The sequence below is a fragment of the Delphinapterus leucas genome, chromosome 8, assembly GCF_059928025.1.
Source record: "Delphinapterus leucas isolate spDelLeu-1000000601 "Yukka" chromosome 8, BTC_Dleu_Yukka2, whole genome shotgun sequence".
NCBI classification, from domain to species: Eukaryota; Metazoa; Chordata; class Mammalia; order Artiodactyla; family Monodontidae; genus Delphinapterus; species Delphinapterus leucas.
In genome coordinates, this window is record NC_143136.1 from 72391236 (window position 1) to 72411644 (window position 20409).

Below are 20409 nucleotides of genomic sequence, written 5' to 3' on the forward strand. Positions count from 1 at the left end.
CCACCAGGGGGTGGTGGCCTTTCTCTAACCAACACCCAAGCTCTTCACTGGGCAGCAGGGCTGTGGGTGAGCTGCCCCAGGGTCAGAGCACCGCTAGGTCCTTCCTGACACCCAGGCTCTTCCCTTCTATACACCAGCAGGCGGAGATATAATGTCCGCCACAGGGACTACAGTTAATAACACTTTATTATATATTTCAAAGTTGCTAAGAGAGCAGATCTTAAGTTTTCATCGCAAGAAAAAATTTATAACCATATGTGGTGATAGCTGTTAACTAGACCTTTTGTGGTAGTCATTTCACAATCCAAAGAAATAACACATCGCTAGGTTGTACATCTGAGATGTAATGTTATCTGTCAATTATATTTCAGTTGGAAAAAAAAAAAAGCGAAAGAAAATAAATACAGCCTGCCCTCTGTATCAGTAGGTTCTGCATCTGTGGACTCAACCAACAGCAGATTGAAAATATTCAAAAACAAAAATTTCCACAAAGCTCCAAAAAGCGAAACTTTAATTTTCTGTGTGCCAGCAACTATTTACATAGCCTTTACATTGTGTTAGGTATTATAAGTACTCTAGAGATGATTTAAAGTATACTGGAGGGGGGAAAAAATGGGACTTTCCCAGCAGTCCAGTGGTTAACACTCTGCGCTTCCACCGCAGGGGGCACGGGTTCGATCTCTGGTCTAGTAACTAAGATCCCACATGTCGCAAGGCATGGCCAAAAAAAATAAAGTATACGGGAGGATGTGCGCAGGTTACATTCAAATACTGCACCATTTTATATATGGGACTTGAGCATCCTTGGATTTTGGTATCTGTGGGAGGTCCTGGAACTGATCCGAGGGACCACTATACACCAGGAAGGCAAGGAAGGGAGAAGAGGGAGGAGAGTTCACATCACCAGACACAGGAAATGCTCTGTAAGGCCCTGATCCCCAGACACACACCCACGGTGTAGGTGCTGAGGGTGGGACGTACTGACAGCAGGGGAGGAGAGGCACAGAAGTCCCCCGGGAGTGGCCCCCAAGTGTCCTCCACGGCACCATCTCTGGGGCACGTGGCCCCCTTCCCAGGTGGATTTGATGAACCAAAGTGAGGAGAAGTAGAAGACAGATTCCTGGAAACTTCCAGGGCTTCCCTTGACCACACTGCGACCATGTCACGGCACCTTTGTGCTACTAAGGAGAGAACAGGTATGACTGTTCTCATGGAGGTGACTGAAGGGGAGAACATGACTCCTTGCGAAACGATGTCAGAGCTTTTGAAGGCAGCCGGACACGTCAGGGCCTGGGGCTGAAAGGCCTGGAGTCTAGCAGGTGTGTCAAACAGGTGAGAAATCTAAAATGTGAAGACACTTACAATCTCATCTTACTTTGCTCTGGGAAAGATGGTGGTAAAGTGATAAGAGACAGTAATTTCCGCGTCCTGTGGGGGTTAACTCCTCTTTGTTGCCTTAACAGATACTCGGCCTCTGTGTGCTGCAGACTCTTAGACTGCACTAAACGAGGAGGGAAAATCTATCCTAAAAAGCTCAGCAGAACGTTGTGACATGATAGCCACTGACCAAGAGTGAGGAAGCTCTTGGTTCAGCAGCGGGCAGACCCTGCTACGCTTTCCGTGGTCATCAATACACATGTGCACAAAACCTTTAGTAAGAGTTTCCCTCTGTGTGCCCACCACTTTGTGTTGCTCATCAGTGCTTAATTTCCTACGAACCATAAAGAGATAGTCCAGATCTGAAACCAGGACGTCCTAAAAGTCCATTTTCCCTGGATATCTGACCAGGGTTTCCTCTGACCTTTGGTTTCCTTTGTGAATTGCTTCCCTTATCTCATCCACTCTGAAACAGTCACCGCATGCTCACATAGCAGCCCCTGACCACCCACCTCCTTCCTGCCCCAGTGAAAGCTAAACTTGTAGAGGAGAACCGGCAATAGAGCATTCGGGTCTGTGTGCTTTCCATCGGGAAACAGCATCTTTAGTAGTAGCGTCCCAGCCTTCTCTGGCCACCAGCCAGTGTTGGGGAGAGCAGGACTGTTGGAGCAACAGTGGCCAGGGGGGCAGGGGGCTCTGGCCCTCCCAGCAGAGGGTCACTTACCTTCACATTGGGAGTGTAGAGATTCCTGAGGGAGGCCAGGGCGGCAGACAGCCCCTCGGTGCTGTACCCAATCCACAGGGCTTGCAGATGGCTTGAAGAGATTCCAGTCTTCTTACTGAGGCCCTGGAAGCAACAGCGACAAATCAGCTTCAAGGTCTCCTTTCCCACCTGCAGTGTGAGTCTGAAAGCGGGTGCGCCCGGGAGGGCGCAGGTCCCTGCTGAACGCGGGGCAAAAGCTGTGCACACAGAAAAGGCCTGAACCTGTGAGCCTTCCCGCCCTAAAGCCAAGGGTTGAGGAACTAGCCTACATCAACTGTACGCCTGGGGAAACGGGGGGTGGGGGGGCAGATGAGGAGAAAGTTTCTCTTTACAGAGGTTCTCCAATCAATTAAAGGAAGAATAAATGTTAGAATATCGCCATCTGGAAGCCCTAATGAAGGAAGAGACCAATCGTGGCCCATGGCATCACACCAAGCACACATGCTACGCATCCTGACACTAGAAACCTTATACAGACTTACAGAGCATTTTAACGCTAACAGGCAGACCTCGAAGATACTGTGGGTCTGGTTCCAGACCACAGCAATAAACCGAGTCATGCAATTTCTTTGGTTTCCTGGTGCACATGCAAGTTATGTTTACACTATACTGTAGTCTATTCAGTGTGCAGCAGCATTGTCCAAAACAATGTGCATACCTTAATTTGAAAATACTTTATTGCTAAAGAACGCTAACCATCATCTGAGACTTCGGTAAGTCATCGTAGTAACATCAAAGATCACTGATCACATATCACCACCACAAGTGATAATGAAAAAGTGTGAAATATTGCAAGAATTTCCAAAATGTGACACAGAGACATGAAGTAAGCAAATGCTGTTGGAAAAATGCTTCCGAAAGTCTAGCTCAACGCAGGGTTGCCACAGACCTTCAATTTGTAAAAAAAAAAATTGCAAAGCACAATAAAGCAAAGTGCAATAAAACAAGGTTTACCTGTATAAAGTAATTGTGACACCCGGTGGAGCAGAGGGGGTGGGGATCAAGCCTGAACCTGATTAAGCCGCTCGATATAAATACCAAATGATAAAAAAATCCAGAGGAAAGAGGAACACGTTAACGTAGGCCACAAGAAATAAGGACACAATCAGAAAATCCAGGTGGTATGAAACTACACAGGTCACGAAATCTGGTTCAACAACTAAATAACAAGGAAACAAAGGGAATGAATGAAGTGGAAGTTTTAAGTGAAAAGAAAAGATTTAGAGAGGGAAAAAGTAAAATTTAATCATAGCGGTAGATACACACTTGAGCGAGAACAATTACTTTTAGGGAGGAGGCTGTGCTGGGAGTGAGGCTCATGGAGGGCTACTCCCTGCAGTGGTGTGGGTCTCACCTTGAAAATGTGTGCCTTCAGGATGTGATGGCCGAGCTCCATGGTCTGCTGGCGGTTCAGCTTGCCCTCCTGTCTCGAGAACATGAATGCCAGGAGAGCATGCCCGTTCCTAGGACGAGAAACACACAGGTTGGTAACCAAAGACCCGAGTTCATCTCTCTGCAGGCCCTCGGGGCGAACATCGCCCCTCGACCCCTGAACTGTTCTCCTGGTGCTTCAGCATCACCAAACAAAACGGGTGGAAAGCTGCTTCTTCACAGAAGATGGTCAAGGCTGTTTATTCCTCGAGTCATTTTAAGGGCTTTCTCAGGCTTCCTCTATCTCTGCGGAGTGACTCAGAGAGAAGCCTCTGGACAGGGCAGGTCTTTGAAGATGGAACCACCCGCCCCCTGTTCATCCTCCATCACTCTCTCATCAGTCTATTTGTTGATTTAGGTCTGCACAAAAACGTAAACTCCATGTGACTAAGGGTCTTGTCTAAGTCACAGCTATAGCCACAAAACCTAGCAAATGCCCAAGACTCAGTAAGAACGCAAATACGCATTTCTTGGATGGATGGACGGACGGACGGACGAAGGACAGATGCGCAAGTGGACAAATGGAGCAGAACCGTCACTGGACCTGAGGTTCAGGCCTCCCCTCAGTACAATCACCACTGGGGACAGACCTGGGCCAAAGGACAAGGCCTTACAATGGAAGGGAAAGAAAAACCAGGCCATGTACAGCAACAGCTCATGATCAGAAACACCTAGAATTCTTGGCTTGAATGGAACACAGATCCCTCCTTGTAGGGGTAAAAAAGCTAAGCTGTATGAGTAGGTTTGCTGCGTCTGGGCACAGGGTAGACATTCAACTGACACCACCAATTAATCCCCCAACTAACCCTCTCATGAAGGAGCCATCCTACCCATTTTCCCCCTCTACATCTGTAGGACTCATTCTGTCTCCTGTGGACTCCATGCCTTTGTCTGAGCCAATCTGTTTGGAAAAGATGCTAAGGGCTGCTTATTCCAAGGTCACAGCAGTGACCTCTGTGCAGGGTGAATTATTTTCATTTCTATTAACCTGACAAACTTTGAAGTGCTGTTTTGCTGAGGAAAAGCAACTAGTTGTGGAGGAAAAGATAAACTGTGAAAAAGAAAAACATTCTTCTAAATGTGTTTTCTAGTAGTCGCTGATCTAGAGGATTAAAAGCGTTCATCATTTAAATCATATTTATCTATCCAGATGCTTGCCTGTTTCTCGTATCACGTATAAAGCATGTTACAGACGAGGAAATCAGGGCAGGTGGAAACCACGAGATTGCTTTTTGTCCTGCAGGGGAAGGCATGACATTTAAGACCACACTGCCACTGAGTGTCCTGCCTCGCGTCCTGTCAGGGTCTAGAGCACATACCCTGTGCTCCCTCACACACACTACCTCCCAGACCTCAGGCTTCGGTTTCCCCTCTCAGATGAGAGCCTCCCTTGCTCCCGTGGAAAACACTCCCTGCCACCTTCCAGCGCTCCATGCCCTACCTGGTCCCTATCCATGGGCTAGTCCCACATCACTCTAGTCAGGGCCACTCTCCCACCCACGGGCTCAGCTATCCTCAGTCTCCCAGTCTGCCGGCTCTGTGGCCATGCCATCTGCGTCCAACACAAGGACATGCCAAGTACTGTGGCTGGCTGGCCCTTGCGGGTGACGATCACGCAGCCCTCAGTGGCTGGGCCAAAGGTGTCCAGTGCTCTGAGCTAAGCACGTGGCTTCCCACCTCCCCAAGGAGACAATTCACCATGCAGTCACTGGGCACCTGCACTCCTCTACATCCCATCTACCTTGACGTCCTTCTTTCCTGGCCCTGGGATCATGTGCCCCCTTCTAAGTCTACCTGCACTTACGAGTCTGTTCATTTTCTGAAGCTTATACATATCAAGCTTTTACTACGTGCCAGATGCAGAAAGTTAACTAAATTATTTCATTAACTTGTTCGACCCTGTGAATCACTATGTCTTATGATCTCCAATTTGTTTGCATGGGGAAACAGAGGCCTGGACAGATAAATGAGGTGCCCAAGATCAAACAGGTGGTAACGACTGTGCAGAATTTGACCACAGTCTATGCAACGTGAGTGCCTTCTATGCTCTTCATCACCGTAACCCGATTTCTCATTCATTCATTTGTGCGTTACATCCCCCTATAACCAGCATCATGGCTTAATGATGGGGATCCCACGGGGAACAACGCGAGGTCCTTGCCCTGAGGAGGTCTCAGCAACTGGACTGGAGACACGTAAACAAGACAAAATCCAGCTGGAACGGCACTGTGAACGGACTCAGTGGGAGCACAGAGGAGGCTAGCTGACCCCGTTCCCTTGTGTTTCCAATTTCTCCCTCTTCACTGATTGTGTTTCCCCATGCTGTCTCAATGATGCTTCCAACAACGTCCCAATCCCCTGCATTGTTAAAAACATAAACCAATACCCTTCCCCACCCTCAAACTACCCGAAACCTCTCAACCCTTCCACTTTCCATGCCAGGACATTAGCTCTCTCCTATTTCACGCCTCACAACCCAATGGAAGGAATCTCCTAAGGATCTAGGACCCTCCTCCCACAATGAAAAGCCAATGGCTTCCCCTTCATCCTCACCTTCCTTCACTTCTTGGCAGCACATACTCCCCTCACCTCCTTCCGTGCAATCCTTCTCCTTGTCCCAGAAGTCCAGAGCTCCCTTTCCTCTCACTGCACTTCCTCACTACATCCCACCATTGCCTCTCCATCAATGATGCCAGATCTTCAACGCCAACCTCTCCTCCAACCGTTTAGACCCCACCTGCCTCAGAACCTCACCACCAACCCCATAAACTCAAACTGCTAAAACCCAAAGCCGCCCATGCCTTTCTTACCCACTCTAAGAGCAACGCCATTCCTAGTTTCTGAAGCTTAACACCTCAGTGTGACCTACATACAACACCTCCTTCTGCTCGACTATGCCCACAGGCCAAGCCAGGCCCATCTATCTTATGTCAGCAAGGCTGGCCTCCAACTCCCTATCCTCCTAGAAAATTATCTGATTTGGCTAAACATGTCACAGCACACATTTCACCTAGTTATTACGGTCTGGCTAAATAACCTGGAACTTACAGTTTATAGCCCCAAAGCAGGTTCAAAAGATAATAAACTCTTAACCCAGTGTTGCCTAAGAAAACACCTTATCCACAACATGAAAAGAGCTGCTAGACCTAGTGTGTCAATGTTAAGTCAACAGTCATGGAAGGAAGGGAGTGTGCAGCTCACAAGTGCATATTCATTTCATCCCTGGCCCCAGCATCTGATGCAAGGTCCAGTCCAGCCCAAAGCAGACGCTTTAGCAGCTTGTCAGACCTCTTACACGAGGCTGGAAGCAATTCTGACTCACAGAGGGCAGAAGCCATTCAAGACAGAAATGATGGACTTCCCTGGTGACACAGTGGTTAAGAATCCACCTGCCAATGCAGGGAACATAGGTTCGAGCCCTGGTCTGGGAAGATCCCACACGCCGTGGAGCAACTAAGCCCGTGCGCCACAACTACTGAGCCTGCAAGCCACAACTACTGAGCCCACGTGCCACAACTACTGAAGCCCACGCACCTAGAGCCCGTGCTCCCCAACAACAGAAGCCACCGCAATGAGAAGCCCACACACGGCAACGAAGAGTAGCCTGCGCTCAGCAATGAAGACCCAATGCAGCCAAAAAACAAAAAAAAGAAAGACAGCAATGATGTCGGCCAAGGCCAGGGCCAGGCAGAGGTGACGGACATGAACACACCCTTACTGAGAGCGTTTGCACCTTGAAGCGCCCAGTCTTTCACCCTGACTGGCACTATATGCCACAGGGCAGGCAGGCTTCCCACCCGTCTCCTCCCCTGGGTGGAGAGGAGACCTGCATCCTGGCCCAGCCCTGCTGCAAAGCCTCAGTGGAACCTCTGACTCCCCGGATGCAGGTGCCCCATCGCCATCTTGTAAGTGGGGCATCTGAGCTCCGAACCTGAATCCTCCCGACCCCAAATCCCAGTCTGTTACATAGTGCAGAACACAAATGCAAAACGAGGAGGCCAGACGTGATGGCTGTGCTGCCCTCTGGGCCCACAGACACATCAGATCTCTGGGACAAGATGCCACAAGCTCAAGGGGTGGTGGGGAGTGGCAGCACCGAGGATGCGAGACAATAAACAGACGCTCCGGTGAAGAAACTGAGCCGTGAACAGGCTCAAAGGAAGCCAGCTGTTCCCTGCAGCTAATGCCACACTCTCCCACGGGTGACCCATGTGCAAGGGGGCAGGGATCTAGAAGAGAATCACCAGAGAAATATGGCCCGGGCACTGCCGAGCTTCTCTTTCGTCCAAATGTACTGAGGAGTCCTAAAATTCCAGCAATTAAAGGAAGGAAGCTTCTGTTGTAGCAGCAGAGAGAATTTTCCATCACCCTTCCTGAATTATTCATGCTGTACTGTCCTTCTGTTAAAGAACACAACTAGCGTTTGGAATCCCTTCCCCAGTCACACATCAGACTCCCTGCACAGAGCTGCCCGTCATACCTGGGTTCACACAGGAAGGCCGTGTTTTCACCATCTGCTCTCCACACGAGCCACTCCCTGAAGGACGGGTGGCAGAACATGCGGGTTTTGTCTCGCCTCTTAATGAGGAAGCAGGAGAGGGCATCCATCCTCTGCTGAAAGTCCTCCCAGCCCTGCTCCCCTTGGATGTGGCCGGCATTAATCGCCTGGAAGATCTGCTCGTCTGTCATGGGGTGGAGGGATGCGAGGGCCACGTTTAAAATGGGCAGCGCTCTCTCAAAGGCGGACTGGGTCATGAACTTCATGTTGCACTGCAGCAGGTAGAGCTCAGACAGCGACACGGGTACCACCTTGTAGCTGGCGCTCTTGATGACCAGGTGTCCCCTCTGGAAGAGGTCCAAGGTGAGTTTGAGGTACAGGTAGGAGCCGAGGCTCCGCAGCACCAGGTGGCTGCTCACTTTCCCGATGAGGGCGGCGTCGGCCTTGCCATTCAGAGAGATGTTGCTGAGGATGTCCTGGCTGCTGTGGACCCTGTGCTGGACGTAGGCGTGCAGGTCGCTGTGGATGTCCTTGTTGTCTGGGAAGTCATCTAAGGACAGCTTGATGAATGGCAGCTTGCTGACGATTTCCTGCAAAAGAATGAGACGCCCAGTGCCACTCCACAGAGCTTTCTTTTTCACGTCAGCTGCATTTCAAACCAGTTCCACTGGTTTCCTTTCAAGAAGGATTTTCACGGATTACAGGGACTCATTGTTTTGTATTAAAACATGTAATAGGATAAACTGAAGATAAAAGGCTTATGTGAAAGAAATTCCTGATGCGAGATCAAATCAGAAAAGGCTTTCCTGAGGTCCTCATCCGAGGACGCAGAGCCAAGAGAGATGGAAGAGCCTCAAGCAGATGGCGGCGGCCTGGCTGCACCAGCAAAGGGGCAGTGAGACCCCCAGGTGACTTGATACCCATAATCTTTACACTGTGCAACTGCTTATAATAACAAGGACAGACACAAACCAATGCCGTACGTCTAAACCATGGCCAGACAAGAGGCATCCTTCACTGTGCATTAGATACTGGGGCTGCATAACCCAACTGGGACATCTGAAACTGCCCCCAGGCTGGGCTCCAGTGACAGCCTGCCGTAACCAAGCTGCTGGACATTCGTAGAGCCCACTGTCATTTTGGTTTTTTGTAGTTGCCGTTTTTTGGCAAACTTAAATTGAAGTGTGATACACAGAGGTGCACAAATCCTAACTGCACAGTGTCAGTCACTTCCACAAAGTCAAATATACCTGTGGGACCAGCAGGTAGACAAAGAACATTGCCAGCTCCCAGAAGCCCCGTGTCCCTTTGCCATCCCACAGATAAGCATTGTCCTGACACCTAACAGCACAGATGAGTTTTTTTTTTAATCCCTCTGTCATTTGTGAAGTAGCTAAGTACACATCCTCATTGAATGTTAACAGTCGTAGGAGACAGGCTGAGGACAATTACCGCACCCCTCCCCCATTTTACACAGATGCTAACGGAGCCTCTGAAAACTTACACAGCTCGCATGTAAAACACAGGACTCCTGCTTCTGTGCTGCTGACTGCCAGATCCTGCTCGCTGTGTGAAAAATGACTGAAAAGTGTATGGATCAAACGTCCATAAAAACAAACACCAAGTTCGAATGAGGTCTAATTCTACTTTTAAGGAGGAAAGAAAGAACCCAAATGCTATTTTAAAATAAATATCATCCCAAAAGGGAAAAGATCAGAATCTAATGTCTCGCGTCTTTACTAAAAATGGATAGGAGGGAAGGAGTCAATGGCTGTTAAGATATAATTTTAGGGTTTAAATGAGGGGACAGATGAGGAAGAGAATTTAAAAAAAAAAACACTCTTCATCTCGCTGCAAGCATTACCTCATGTCTAAGTTTTATGAAAAACTAGGCTTTTATTCAGAATAGGCCTTAAAAATCTTTCTCCTTCATCCCTCCGTTTTCCCTTCATTAAAACAGACAAACAAAAAATAAAACCCAAAAAACAAAGTCCCACTACAAACCCATACAAATAACTACAAGCAGGAATAACTTTAAACTCTGGTAGACCTGTTAGCCAGGCGCCTCAAAGAGCCCCCCAAACTGAGTTATGGTGAACCAGGGCGAGACACTTCTATTTTAGAAGCACAAGTACAGCTTGATGATAATAAGGAACTCACTTGACATCTTGATAAATGTGCCTTGGGGGTAAAAAGGTCAGAGTTTTCCTGTTTAGAGCTCTGTGCACTAATATTTCAAAGCTCTAATACAGTTTTCAATTCAGCAGCTAAATGGTTTACAATAGTTTAAGCTGTTAGTATTCATCTAAAATTGTAATTGTAAAAACTGTAAAATTGGGGTTTGGGGTCTTGGAAAGACATATGAGAACTCTTTTTTACCTGAAAATTTGCTCTTACAGTCACAATCAACTTCAACCATGCAGGGAATTTAGAAATAATCTTGGTAATAAATGAAGAAAGTGTATCTCCATAATCAGGTTTATGAAACTCAGCTTCGTTTAAACCGTCTATCAAAATAATGTATTCTTCTTCAGGAATTTTCTGCTCTAAAGGAGAAAATAATTTTTTTTAATTAGGAAATTATACATTTCCATAAGATAGCACCACCCAGTGTATTTTAATGCACAATTTAAAGTGTAAGGGAAAACTAAAAAGGTTTACATATGGCAGAAGAAATGGTTTTCACAGAAGCATACTTTCTATTAAATTTGTAATGAAAACCAGAGCGCAGAGCCTAAAGAAAACCAATTCTCACCAAACAGTTTTCAGAAACGTACTGTATTACACACATCAGCAGAATCTCACCCATGTATATGATACACTTAGCTCTTCAAAAACTCCTGTCACTGGGGAGAGCTACAGCAAAGATAACCAACACGGACCGAGATGAAACCTGCCAAAGACTCTAGGTTTCCCCACCCTGCAACCCCCGCTAGAGCTCCCTGGATGGATTCTGGCGAGGAAATCTGACCCTCAAAGGGCAAAGCATCCCGTCCGAGGCACACAGCCAATGGAGGCGAGAACTCTGCTGCAGAGACTCCTCCAAGCCCGAATCTAGTTTTCTATTCATTAGTGCCAACTTTCTGCCCAGGGATGAGGTGCAATGATGACATATCTGTTTCAATTCCCTCTCTCTGGCACCATCTGGCAGAAGTGCTACGTAGGCAGGTAAACTAGCTCAAAAGGTGAAGAGCAAAAGGGGGGAGGGAAGATGGAAAGTCAAAGGCCCATAATAGCACTAACGCCCCTACTGTGGAGAAGATTCAAGGGCAAAAAAACCAAACGGACACTTCTAGAAACAGCTTCAGGTTCAACTGAGCAGAGGCCCCTGGAAAAACATGCCGGCAAGTTCCCCAAACAATCAACTTACACCCCTGCGCCTTAGGAGTGCAAAATATGCAGACAGCAGTTCCTAGACAGCAAATCATCTAAGTAACCTATGGTTACAAATTAGCTACTTCGGAAATGTTCAACCGCAGAGTGAATTCTCACTAGAGAGATAAAATTTAAAACAAGGCCATCTGGAGTGGAGCCAGGAGGAGCCCTGGGGAGACGGTTCTGAGGAAGGGGAGGAGAGATGTACTCACATCCTCCCTGGGCCCCCTTCACTCGTACCCCAGAATCAAGTGGACCCCCACCCCGCTTCTGAGGACTGTCCTGGGGAGAGGGAGGACACGGGTGGCTGCTGGGAGGTACCGTCTCTCAGGCTTGTGAGCGGCTCCAGCACACCCCTCTTGAAAGCGGCCACTGGGTCCTGCACACAGGACCTGAGGCTTAGCATGCTCTGGAGCTGGGGCTCCCTTATCAGCAGGTCTCGGTAGGCGGCCAGCTGATGGGACCGGCAGAGCAGAGCAGCGATGCTGTGCACGAACTCGGGCACCAGGCACGTGTAGGTGTTGTCGGCCTGGCAGTAGTGGTAGGCCACGACCTGCAGAAGAAGCAGAGTGGTCAGCATCGCCTCGTCCTCTTCACACGGCACCTTGCAGGCTCTCCATCAGGGATGCAATTTTCCCGTTCTCCAAGATAACAAGAAACGTTGCTTCTATTCCCCAAGACTGAGTCATTATTTGGCTTAATTGATTCAGTTATCCCTTTACTTTGGAAGGAATTCTGAAGTTTGGCAAATTTCAGGCCGACTTTTACTTGCAGCCACAAGTCCGTCTTGCCTGGCAGTAAGATCAGCACAAGTTACTCTGTATTGAATATAAACTCATAAAAGTCACTCACAAAACTTAAAGCCTACCCTGGCTTGAAACAATTCCAAGCAATCCCGACATTCTCGACATCCACAAGTACCATATTCACTACATTTCTGTTTTCAAAAACAGCAGCATCTCCTTGGGGAACTCATGTGCGGCCCCCAAAAAGCAGATAAAATTGGTGGCAATGAAAGCCAGGCTCTCAAGTCACAGCTGCTTCCTCTCCCTGGCAGGAGGGCCGCCGCCAGCGACACCATGGAGAACTTCAACAGCAACACTGTCTGAAGGATCAACATCAGACACTACCAAATTCCTGCCTATCTTGTGAAGGGACACATAGGAGGAGGGAGGGTCCTGCCCAAGCACTGAGAGGATCCTTTTTGTTGGGATGGATTTGAAGTGGCAACAGGCTATTCATGAGAGAGACTCCCAGGGAAGTGCCAAATGCGGCACTGTCGAGAGGAGAGGCACACTGCCGATCAATGAAGAATCTGAGACTTTCCCAAACGAGGATGAATGGAGGCATATACGTACAAGGTAAGGGGGGTGAAAAAGGTCAAAACACACTCATGTAAAGTGCTTTATGTTTTTCAGAAGGGTTTGCGACACTGCTGTCCCACTCAGCCCTACAACCCCTACATAAGTAGGACAAGAACCACTAGCTACGGTTCAGAGGTGAGGGCAGCAGACAGACAGGTTGAATGACTCGCCAGGGTGAGAGACAGTCAATGGAATATCTGGGATTCGTCTCCTGGTCTGTAGACTCTTAAAAAGCAAGTGGCAAGAGTAGATGTGGCCAATTTGGAACTGCCCTGTGACTTCTCGTTTTGATTAAATTTATCATCGACACTCAGAGGAAAGCTGACAGCTCTTCACCTCTCACCTGGAAAGAGATTAGCTGCAACGCAAGAGGACCTGTGAGCTTGTACGAACCACCAATGAGCTAGTACCACAGTCCACCTAGCATGGTGTTTGGCAATCCAACAGTGGGTGATGAAACCAATTTGGAGCCATAAAAGTTTTTCTTTTTTTAAAAAAAAAAAAAAAAGTTTTTCTTTTTTTAATTTAATACAGTGAATTTTATAGGATGTAAGAATAAGTGTAGTCTTACAATGCTTTTTCTTCAGTTGGGTGTGTGATGCTGTGTGTGAGTATCAGGTGTTTAGTGTAACATGTATTTCACATTATAGGTCACAAAGTGGTTTGAAAAATCACTGTCACGGGGTGGCTTTGAAGTCTGCACTACAGCCCTCATCTCAGATCACCCACTCATGACCAGAGGACTGCCCCGAATCAGTGGTCAGGGCATCAGGGCTGCCCATGCCGGGTGAGGAACGGCCCTCATCTGGGAAGCAGAAGCGAGGAGAAGGGATCTGGGGCAGAGGAGCTTTCCTTTCAGTTCCCCTGCACCAACCTCACCCCAGGGGCTTTCCTTGCTAGATGCTTCTCACCGCTGTCCACCCCTGGTGGTTCTCCAGCTCCACCAACTCACGCCACTGCTGCCCCAGGAGACCCAAGTGGCTCACCAGGAATGAGAGGTGTAACCACTTCAATGCAGGAGGGCAGCTTATGAACCTCTGCCAGGTGTCAAGCAGATAGGAAATTTCAGAAGGATCATGACTGACCATGAATCTAGGAAGGGAAAGTTGGCCAAGTCTCTTACAACATCACAAAACACCTCTGACAGAAAGACACTTGGATCCAAGGGCTCTAGGCAACAGAGCGCAGGTGGGGCGGAGCCCTGGGTCACTGGGTTAAAGGCTCCCAATCTCCTGCTCTCATACGAAATGAAGGAGGACACATGCTTATAAGGATGGATTTGTGGCAAGTGCAATGATACCTCTGGCTGCTTTGAGGAACTCTTTCAATCCACTGTTTAGGAGGAATAAAAGTCTACTGCCAGTGTCCTAAGATACTAATTTTCATTAATACCTTTTATCTGGCGTACTCTACCACAATTTTATCAAAAGCTACACTTTCGCATTAAGCAACTCTTGTCTCTGTTTTAAGATCCCTTTTTAAAATTCATTTCTCAAAAGGCAAACTAGCAAACCTCTCTCTTTGGAAGGCTCCCATAGATCAGGAGCAGATTACCTTAGAAGCGAGGTATTTCACTGCATCCTCTCTTGGTCTCTGGTTCTCTGGAGTATCAGACCCAGACCCAGGGGGGGATTTAGCTGCATTGATACCACTTGTAGAAGAACTTGGTGAAAGCAATGGAGTGAAAGGAAGATCCTGGGAGGAATCTGAAGCTGCAGCAGAGAGACTAGTTTCATTATTTACAACAAGGATAGGGTGGAATATTGAACATACTTCTTGGTCGGACCCAGAAAGTATTTTAACGGGTAATGAGTGAACATGGTAACAAATGCAAAAGCCCAAATGGGGATACAAGGCTCCCTCTCAGCCCTGTCTTCCACCATCCAGGTGCCCTCCCAGGAGAACTGCTGTTTCTGGTTTCCTTTATTACATTCCTTTTGGTTTAAAAAAACAAAAAAACCTTTCCTGGCTCACTTGTCCCTGTTTACCATGTTAGAGACACTTTCTTTTTTTTTTACATATAAAGTAAGCTAAGAATAGTCAACTATTTGGCTACTCCTTCTGATTTGAGGTTTTTATACTTTTGGTAAATCTGACATAGAAGACAAAGGCTGTGGAAAACAGGGTGTGAACGAATTCTGCGCAGACTCCTTCTGGCTCGCTGTGCCAGAAGTCTAACCCACTCAGTTTTAGGACCCTGAATTCCCCAGAGCATCTGATCAGGCCCCACTGCCCACATCAAGAGGGGGGCAGGTCTGACAGCTGGGAGAACACCAGGGAGGGCTGGTCTCAAGCCAGGTTATAGCTGCAGAGGACCATGAGAGATAAATATTGATAGTTCTCCAGCATATAGTCGCAAACCTGATACAGCAGCGGGGACAACTTGAGGAAAATGGGGAATTTATGTCTATCCAAACAGCAATTTCCTCCATCTATCTTACAGTAATATAATAAACTAGACAAGCAGTTAAACAGGGACATACTTTTGGGTGATGAACTGGGGCTGTTGGAAGCAATCTGCCTCATGCGGCTTCCGTGGCAGCTCAGTGCCACCAACTTAGAAATGATCGCTGTCTTCCCAAAGCCCACGTTTCCAACAACCACTGCTCCTCTGTTTTCTGTCAGTTCTGTGTTCCTCAAGTTTTCTTCTATCTGGTGAAAGAGCCAATCCCTTCCCACAAACACAGAGTCTGTAGTTATGCTCGGTACTTCGAACAACAGGGGTTTCAACAAAATGTCTTGCGGCTTGTAGGGAGCAAATCGTGCTTAGAAAAAAGAAAAGATCATTATTTTAGAAGAATGACATAATTTTACACACTAAAAAACTCAGTTTATCATTGCTTTATGTTACTTTTAGCACAGACTTCAGTTTTACAACACAAGAGATCTGGAAGTATTAATATTACCAGTTTGGTTCTAGTAATACTTCCTAATACCTCATTTATCGTACCCTATTGGCCTTACAAAGGGTCCTATTCAAATGACTTTCTAGTCCTTTCATGTTTCTAAGTTATTTTCATGACTCAAGAGAGACACACAGAGGATTAGAGAAAGTGGTGAAGGGACCAAACAATGTCTCATCAGTTTATCTGAAACAGTGCTTAAGACATGTTTCTTCCACTCCTATAGGAATGAAATGGAAATGCATTTTCCCTGGAGACAGAGTCCCAGCTCTTATCAGGGTGTGGTGGTGCTTTGCGCCCCTTATGGTGAGATTATTGGCCACCCAACTGTGCACTACGGGTAGAAGAAGCAGGAGGTGGCCCATACAGCCCAAGGAACTGTAACAAAGCCGATTCTTTGTTGATGACCAAAAAAATCTAGTGAGTGTTAAAGGACTCCTCACTTCAAAACAACGTATTGCAGAATAGTTTTTCAACTCCAGAAGCAAGTTAATCACATAGTATAAGGAAGAAGCCCCAAAACTGTTAAGGATGGCCTCCTAGCACACCTTACTAAAAGATAAACTTTTCGCATACACACTTCATAGCATGTTTTTAAAACAGCTGGCTTGAATGCTGGTTACCACAGACTTTCCGTATTTAGTGAATGAGCTCATCATAGCCATGATCACAGCGGATGCAAAGATAAATACCTTTAACTTCCTGTGCCCTGCCTCTGGCCGTATTGTGCCACGGTAACCTAATTGATGTCCGAAGGGGAGCATTTCTCTGTCCGTCTAAATAACTCAGATCTTCCAATTTGGTTGAGCTCGTCGCTGTAATATTAAACTGAAGTTTAGTCTCTTCAAAGTTGAGTTTTATATCATACCCAAACTACTATAAATTATAAATTACTAAGCAATTCATTTCAGGCTTTCAACAAAACTTACTTCAGGGTGATTTTGGTTTTGTTTGCCCACCCCAGTTAATTTTTCCAGCAATGTCGTTAACTGAAAAGTGGACAAAACTAAGTGCTCCTCATTCTTGAGTCAAAGTCACGTTGATATGGTTGCCAGGAGTCTCCATTACTCCTGGAAAGAGACAGACCTCACCAAAAAATCATATGAAGAAAACTGACAATCGAGGGTCACTCAGTAAAGCTTCAGTACTGACTGCAAACACGCAGCACGGTGACCTGTCTTCTCTGCAGCTCCAGGGAGCCTTCTGCTGTTGCTGGAATTCCAACCTTGTTAACTAAGTGAGCAGATTCTGCACGGACAATTCCACAGTGCTCAGAACCCTAAAAGGCAGCTTTTGGCGGTAAAAGTAGCCGAGTGGACTTTATCAGAAAGCTTCAAATTTTTATGTATACATTATAGATTATATATTATACTATATTACATCTATGTATGCATTTTTTAATTCTAAAAATAATCACATTTACCTCTGATCAAATCAATAAGACTCATAGCACATAGCTACCTGTTAAAAAGTATTAAGGATCGTTAACTGAAGCATACATCAGTTCAATTATAAAAATAATCAGTACAAAATAATTTTGTTAATTCTTAGCAAATCTTTAAAGCAAATATACAGTACGTGTTTTTGCCTTAAAAAAGAAGAAAGGAACCTCCTCTTATTTACATACACATCCTAGGTCACAATGAGAAAAATCTAAATAAAAATAAACCTAATTTGGTTTGTGGGTTAAGTAGTCCAATTATAAAGTACCGGCAATCCTAGACATATGATTGTCTTACAGGATGATAAAATACAGATTATCATTTGAGGGTAAATGACGGGGGAGAAGGACTCATATTCCCAGGGCTAAGGCTTCTAAGGACTGGTGAAATCATTAGTGCAACAAACTTTGGAGGGACAGAAGTCAAGTTGGGCCATCTGCCTGCTGAAAACCCTCTCGCCACCCCACGGGCTCTGGCACAGCTGCCGACCACCGACCAGGACCATCTGCCCGACCTAGGCCCTTCCTCACTTCCCCTCCTAAGGCCTCGGTCCTTTTCTTCCTCACTGTTAGCACCGCCTCCTCTCATTCCTTCATTCAACAGGCACCTGCGTGGCTCCATGGCCTGGCTCTGTGATGATGTGTCCCCTCTTGCTGCAGTCTCCAAAGGGCAATCAACCATGTGCCCTACTCACCTTCCCAGGCCATGGAGAAAGATCAGACACCTTGACTCTAAAAAAGCACACACTGATGCTTCTTCAGTGCATATCCACAGCCTGTTCACACACCCCGTAAACATTATGTCAATACGCGACACAAAACTTTCCTGTTCGAAAGATTCAGCTAACTCCTTATGCAGGACGCCCAAATGGGCCTAAATTATGGGAATCCAATGGCAACCTCTAGCTCCTCTCCAGGTCCTTCACAACCAGGGCATGTGAAACTTCTCAGAGGGCCGCAGGGACCACAACCATCACCCTGGCTCCCTATAATAATATAGCTTGGAACATATTTCCAGGTTCCCACCTGGGACCTGGGACTCTGACTCGGGCCTCTGCAAATGCCCCCCTCCTCAGCACGCCTCACTGTGAATAAACGCACATGTTGAAGGCTGAGGTAGAACAATCCACAAGCTGGTTCAGTTTAGAGCTGGAAGAGCCACGACTGCCTGACCGGCTGCTGCTTCAGCCCCGGAGAGCACAAAGACGCCTGCAGCCTCCAAAGGTTTCCCGTTTGCCTTTCCACCCTAACCCGTCAAAACATGACATTCAGTTCATAATCTTGTAACAATGGACAGGTTTAAGAAGAAGAGACTATGAAGGACATGCCAAAGAAAGGGTTGCAAAAAAGCCCTAGTTTGACACAGAGGCAGAAGACAGTGGGGTTTTGAATGCCTCTTTTCAGATATCCAGTCACCACAGCTTCAGCTCTGAAGCAAGCAACAGAGCGGCCCCAGCAACTCCAGAGCTCTATTTAAAACATGAATATGCTGCTTTGAAATGGACCACTGCTCAGCAGGGCTGCAAGCCCCCAGCTGCCAGCTCCCTCTGCTTTCTAAGGTATCATCACAGCCACTGAGATGGATGGAAAAGGAGCAGCAGTGACGCTGCAGCTGCTCAGCACCGCACCCAGGAGACGCCCACCCAGCTGATCAGGTGACCAGGCTGACATGCTGTCCTCTCACACGTGCCTACGGATGCTCGGACACTACAAAAATTAGTTCGCTTCTGGTATTTAACAATAAGTGCTTTCAAAAGCCTGAACACTATACAGGGCCCAGAAAAATCAGAGAGGAAACAATAATTTCATGCTGCAATAAACCTACTGCTAGTATCTCTACAGTTAAATTAATTATAATTAATTTATACTCACTGCATACATACATTGTGTCTAACATCTGGGTGAGAGGTACATTTTAAGATGCTGCAGGAAAGAGGGTTTTTTGGGGGGAAAAGGGGGTGGGGTGGAGTAGGTGGAGCGAGAAGCACAGGGAGACTTCTCTAAGCTGAGCAAAGGGAAACATCTGTTGAAACACCATGGATTAACCTATCAAAGGTAAACACCATTAAGTCCAGGGCAATTACCAGTTAGAGTTTCAGGAAAATTGGCTGGTAACTTTGCTTGTTGATTTCCTACACTAAACACAGCGTTCTGTGATTCACTTAGAATTTCAAAAGACAAAAACAGGGGGTCCAAAAGGTAGAGCCCAGGGACCTCCCTGGTGGGCCAGTGGGTAAGGCTCCATGCTCCCAATGCAGGTGGGGCCCGCGTTTGATCCCTGGTGGGGGAACCAGATCCCGCATGCCGCAACTAAGAAGCCCACATGCCGCAACTAAGAATGGGAGAAAATATTTGCAAATGAAGCAACAGACAAAGGATTAATCCCCCAAATATACAAACAGTTCATGGAGCTCAATATCAAAAAAAAAACAAACAACCCAATCAAAAAATGGGCGGAAGACCTAAACAGACATCTCTCCAAGGAGGACATACAGATGGCCAAGGGGCACATGAAAGGATGCTCAACATCACTATTAGAGAAATGCAAATCAAAACTGCAATGAGGTATCACCTCACACCACTCAGAATGGCCATCATCAAAAAGTCCTCCTCAAACAATAAATGCTGGAGAGGGTGTGGAGAAAAGGGAACCCTCTTGCACTGTTGGTGGGAATGTACATTGATACAGCCACTATGGAGAACAGTATGGAGGTTCCTTAAAATACTAAAAATAGAACTACCATATGACCCAGCAATCCCACTACTGGGCATATACCCAGAGAAAACCATAATTCAAAAAGACACATGCACCCCAATGTTCACTGCAGCACTATTTACAATAGCCAGGTCACGGAAGCAACCTAAATGCCCATCGACAGGCGAATGGATAAAGATGATGTGGCTGAGTAAATTACTCAGCCATAAAAAGGAACGAAATTGGGTCATTTGTAGAGATGTGGATGGCTCTAGAGACAGCCATACAAAGTGAAGTAAGCCAGAAAGAGAAAAACAAATATCATATATTAACGCATATATGTGGAACCCAGAAAAATAGTACAGATGAACTGGTTTGCAGGGCAGAAATTGAGACACAGATGTAGAGAACAAACGTATGAACACCAAGGGGGAAAAGCAGGGCGGGTCGGGGGTGGGGGTGGTGGGATGAATTGGGAGATTGGGATTGACAGATATACACTAATATGTATAAAATAGATAACTAATAAGAGCATACTGTATAAAAAAATAAAGTAATCTTC

General features: G+C 46.7%; 1 protein-coding gene across 13 annotated transcripts in view; it reads right to left on the minus strand.

The window, feature by feature from the left end:
• TANC1 (tetratricopeptide repeat, ankyrin repeat and coiled-coil containing 1) overlaps positions 1–20409 on the minus strand; it is a 246172-nt gene that overhangs the window by 56075 nt on the left and 169688 nt on the right. For 12 of the 13 annotated variants that reach the window (XR_016393996.1, XR_016393997.1, XR_016393993.1 and 9 more), the window contains 8 exons: positions 16404–16526; positions 15292–15573; positions 14363–14520; positions 11766–11997; positions 10449–10615; positions 8052–8659; positions 3495–3603; positions 2102–2224 (listed from right to left, as the gene is read on the minus strand). Coding sequence is in view for 8 of the 13 variants with exons in the window: in XM_022569802.2 (XP_022425510.1) it covers positions 2102–2224; positions 3495–3603; positions 8052–8659; positions 10449–10615; positions 11766–11997; positions 14363–14520; positions 15292–15573; positions 16404–16526 (1802 nt within the window). In the remaining 5 variants the exon portion in view is untranslated. The remainder of the gene's footprint in view (positions 1–2101; positions 2225–3494; positions 3604–8051; positions 8660–10448; positions 10616–11765; positions 11998–14362; positions 14521–15291; positions 15574–16403; positions 16527–20409) is intronic. The other variant, XM_089916016.1, reaches the window with a different exon arrangement.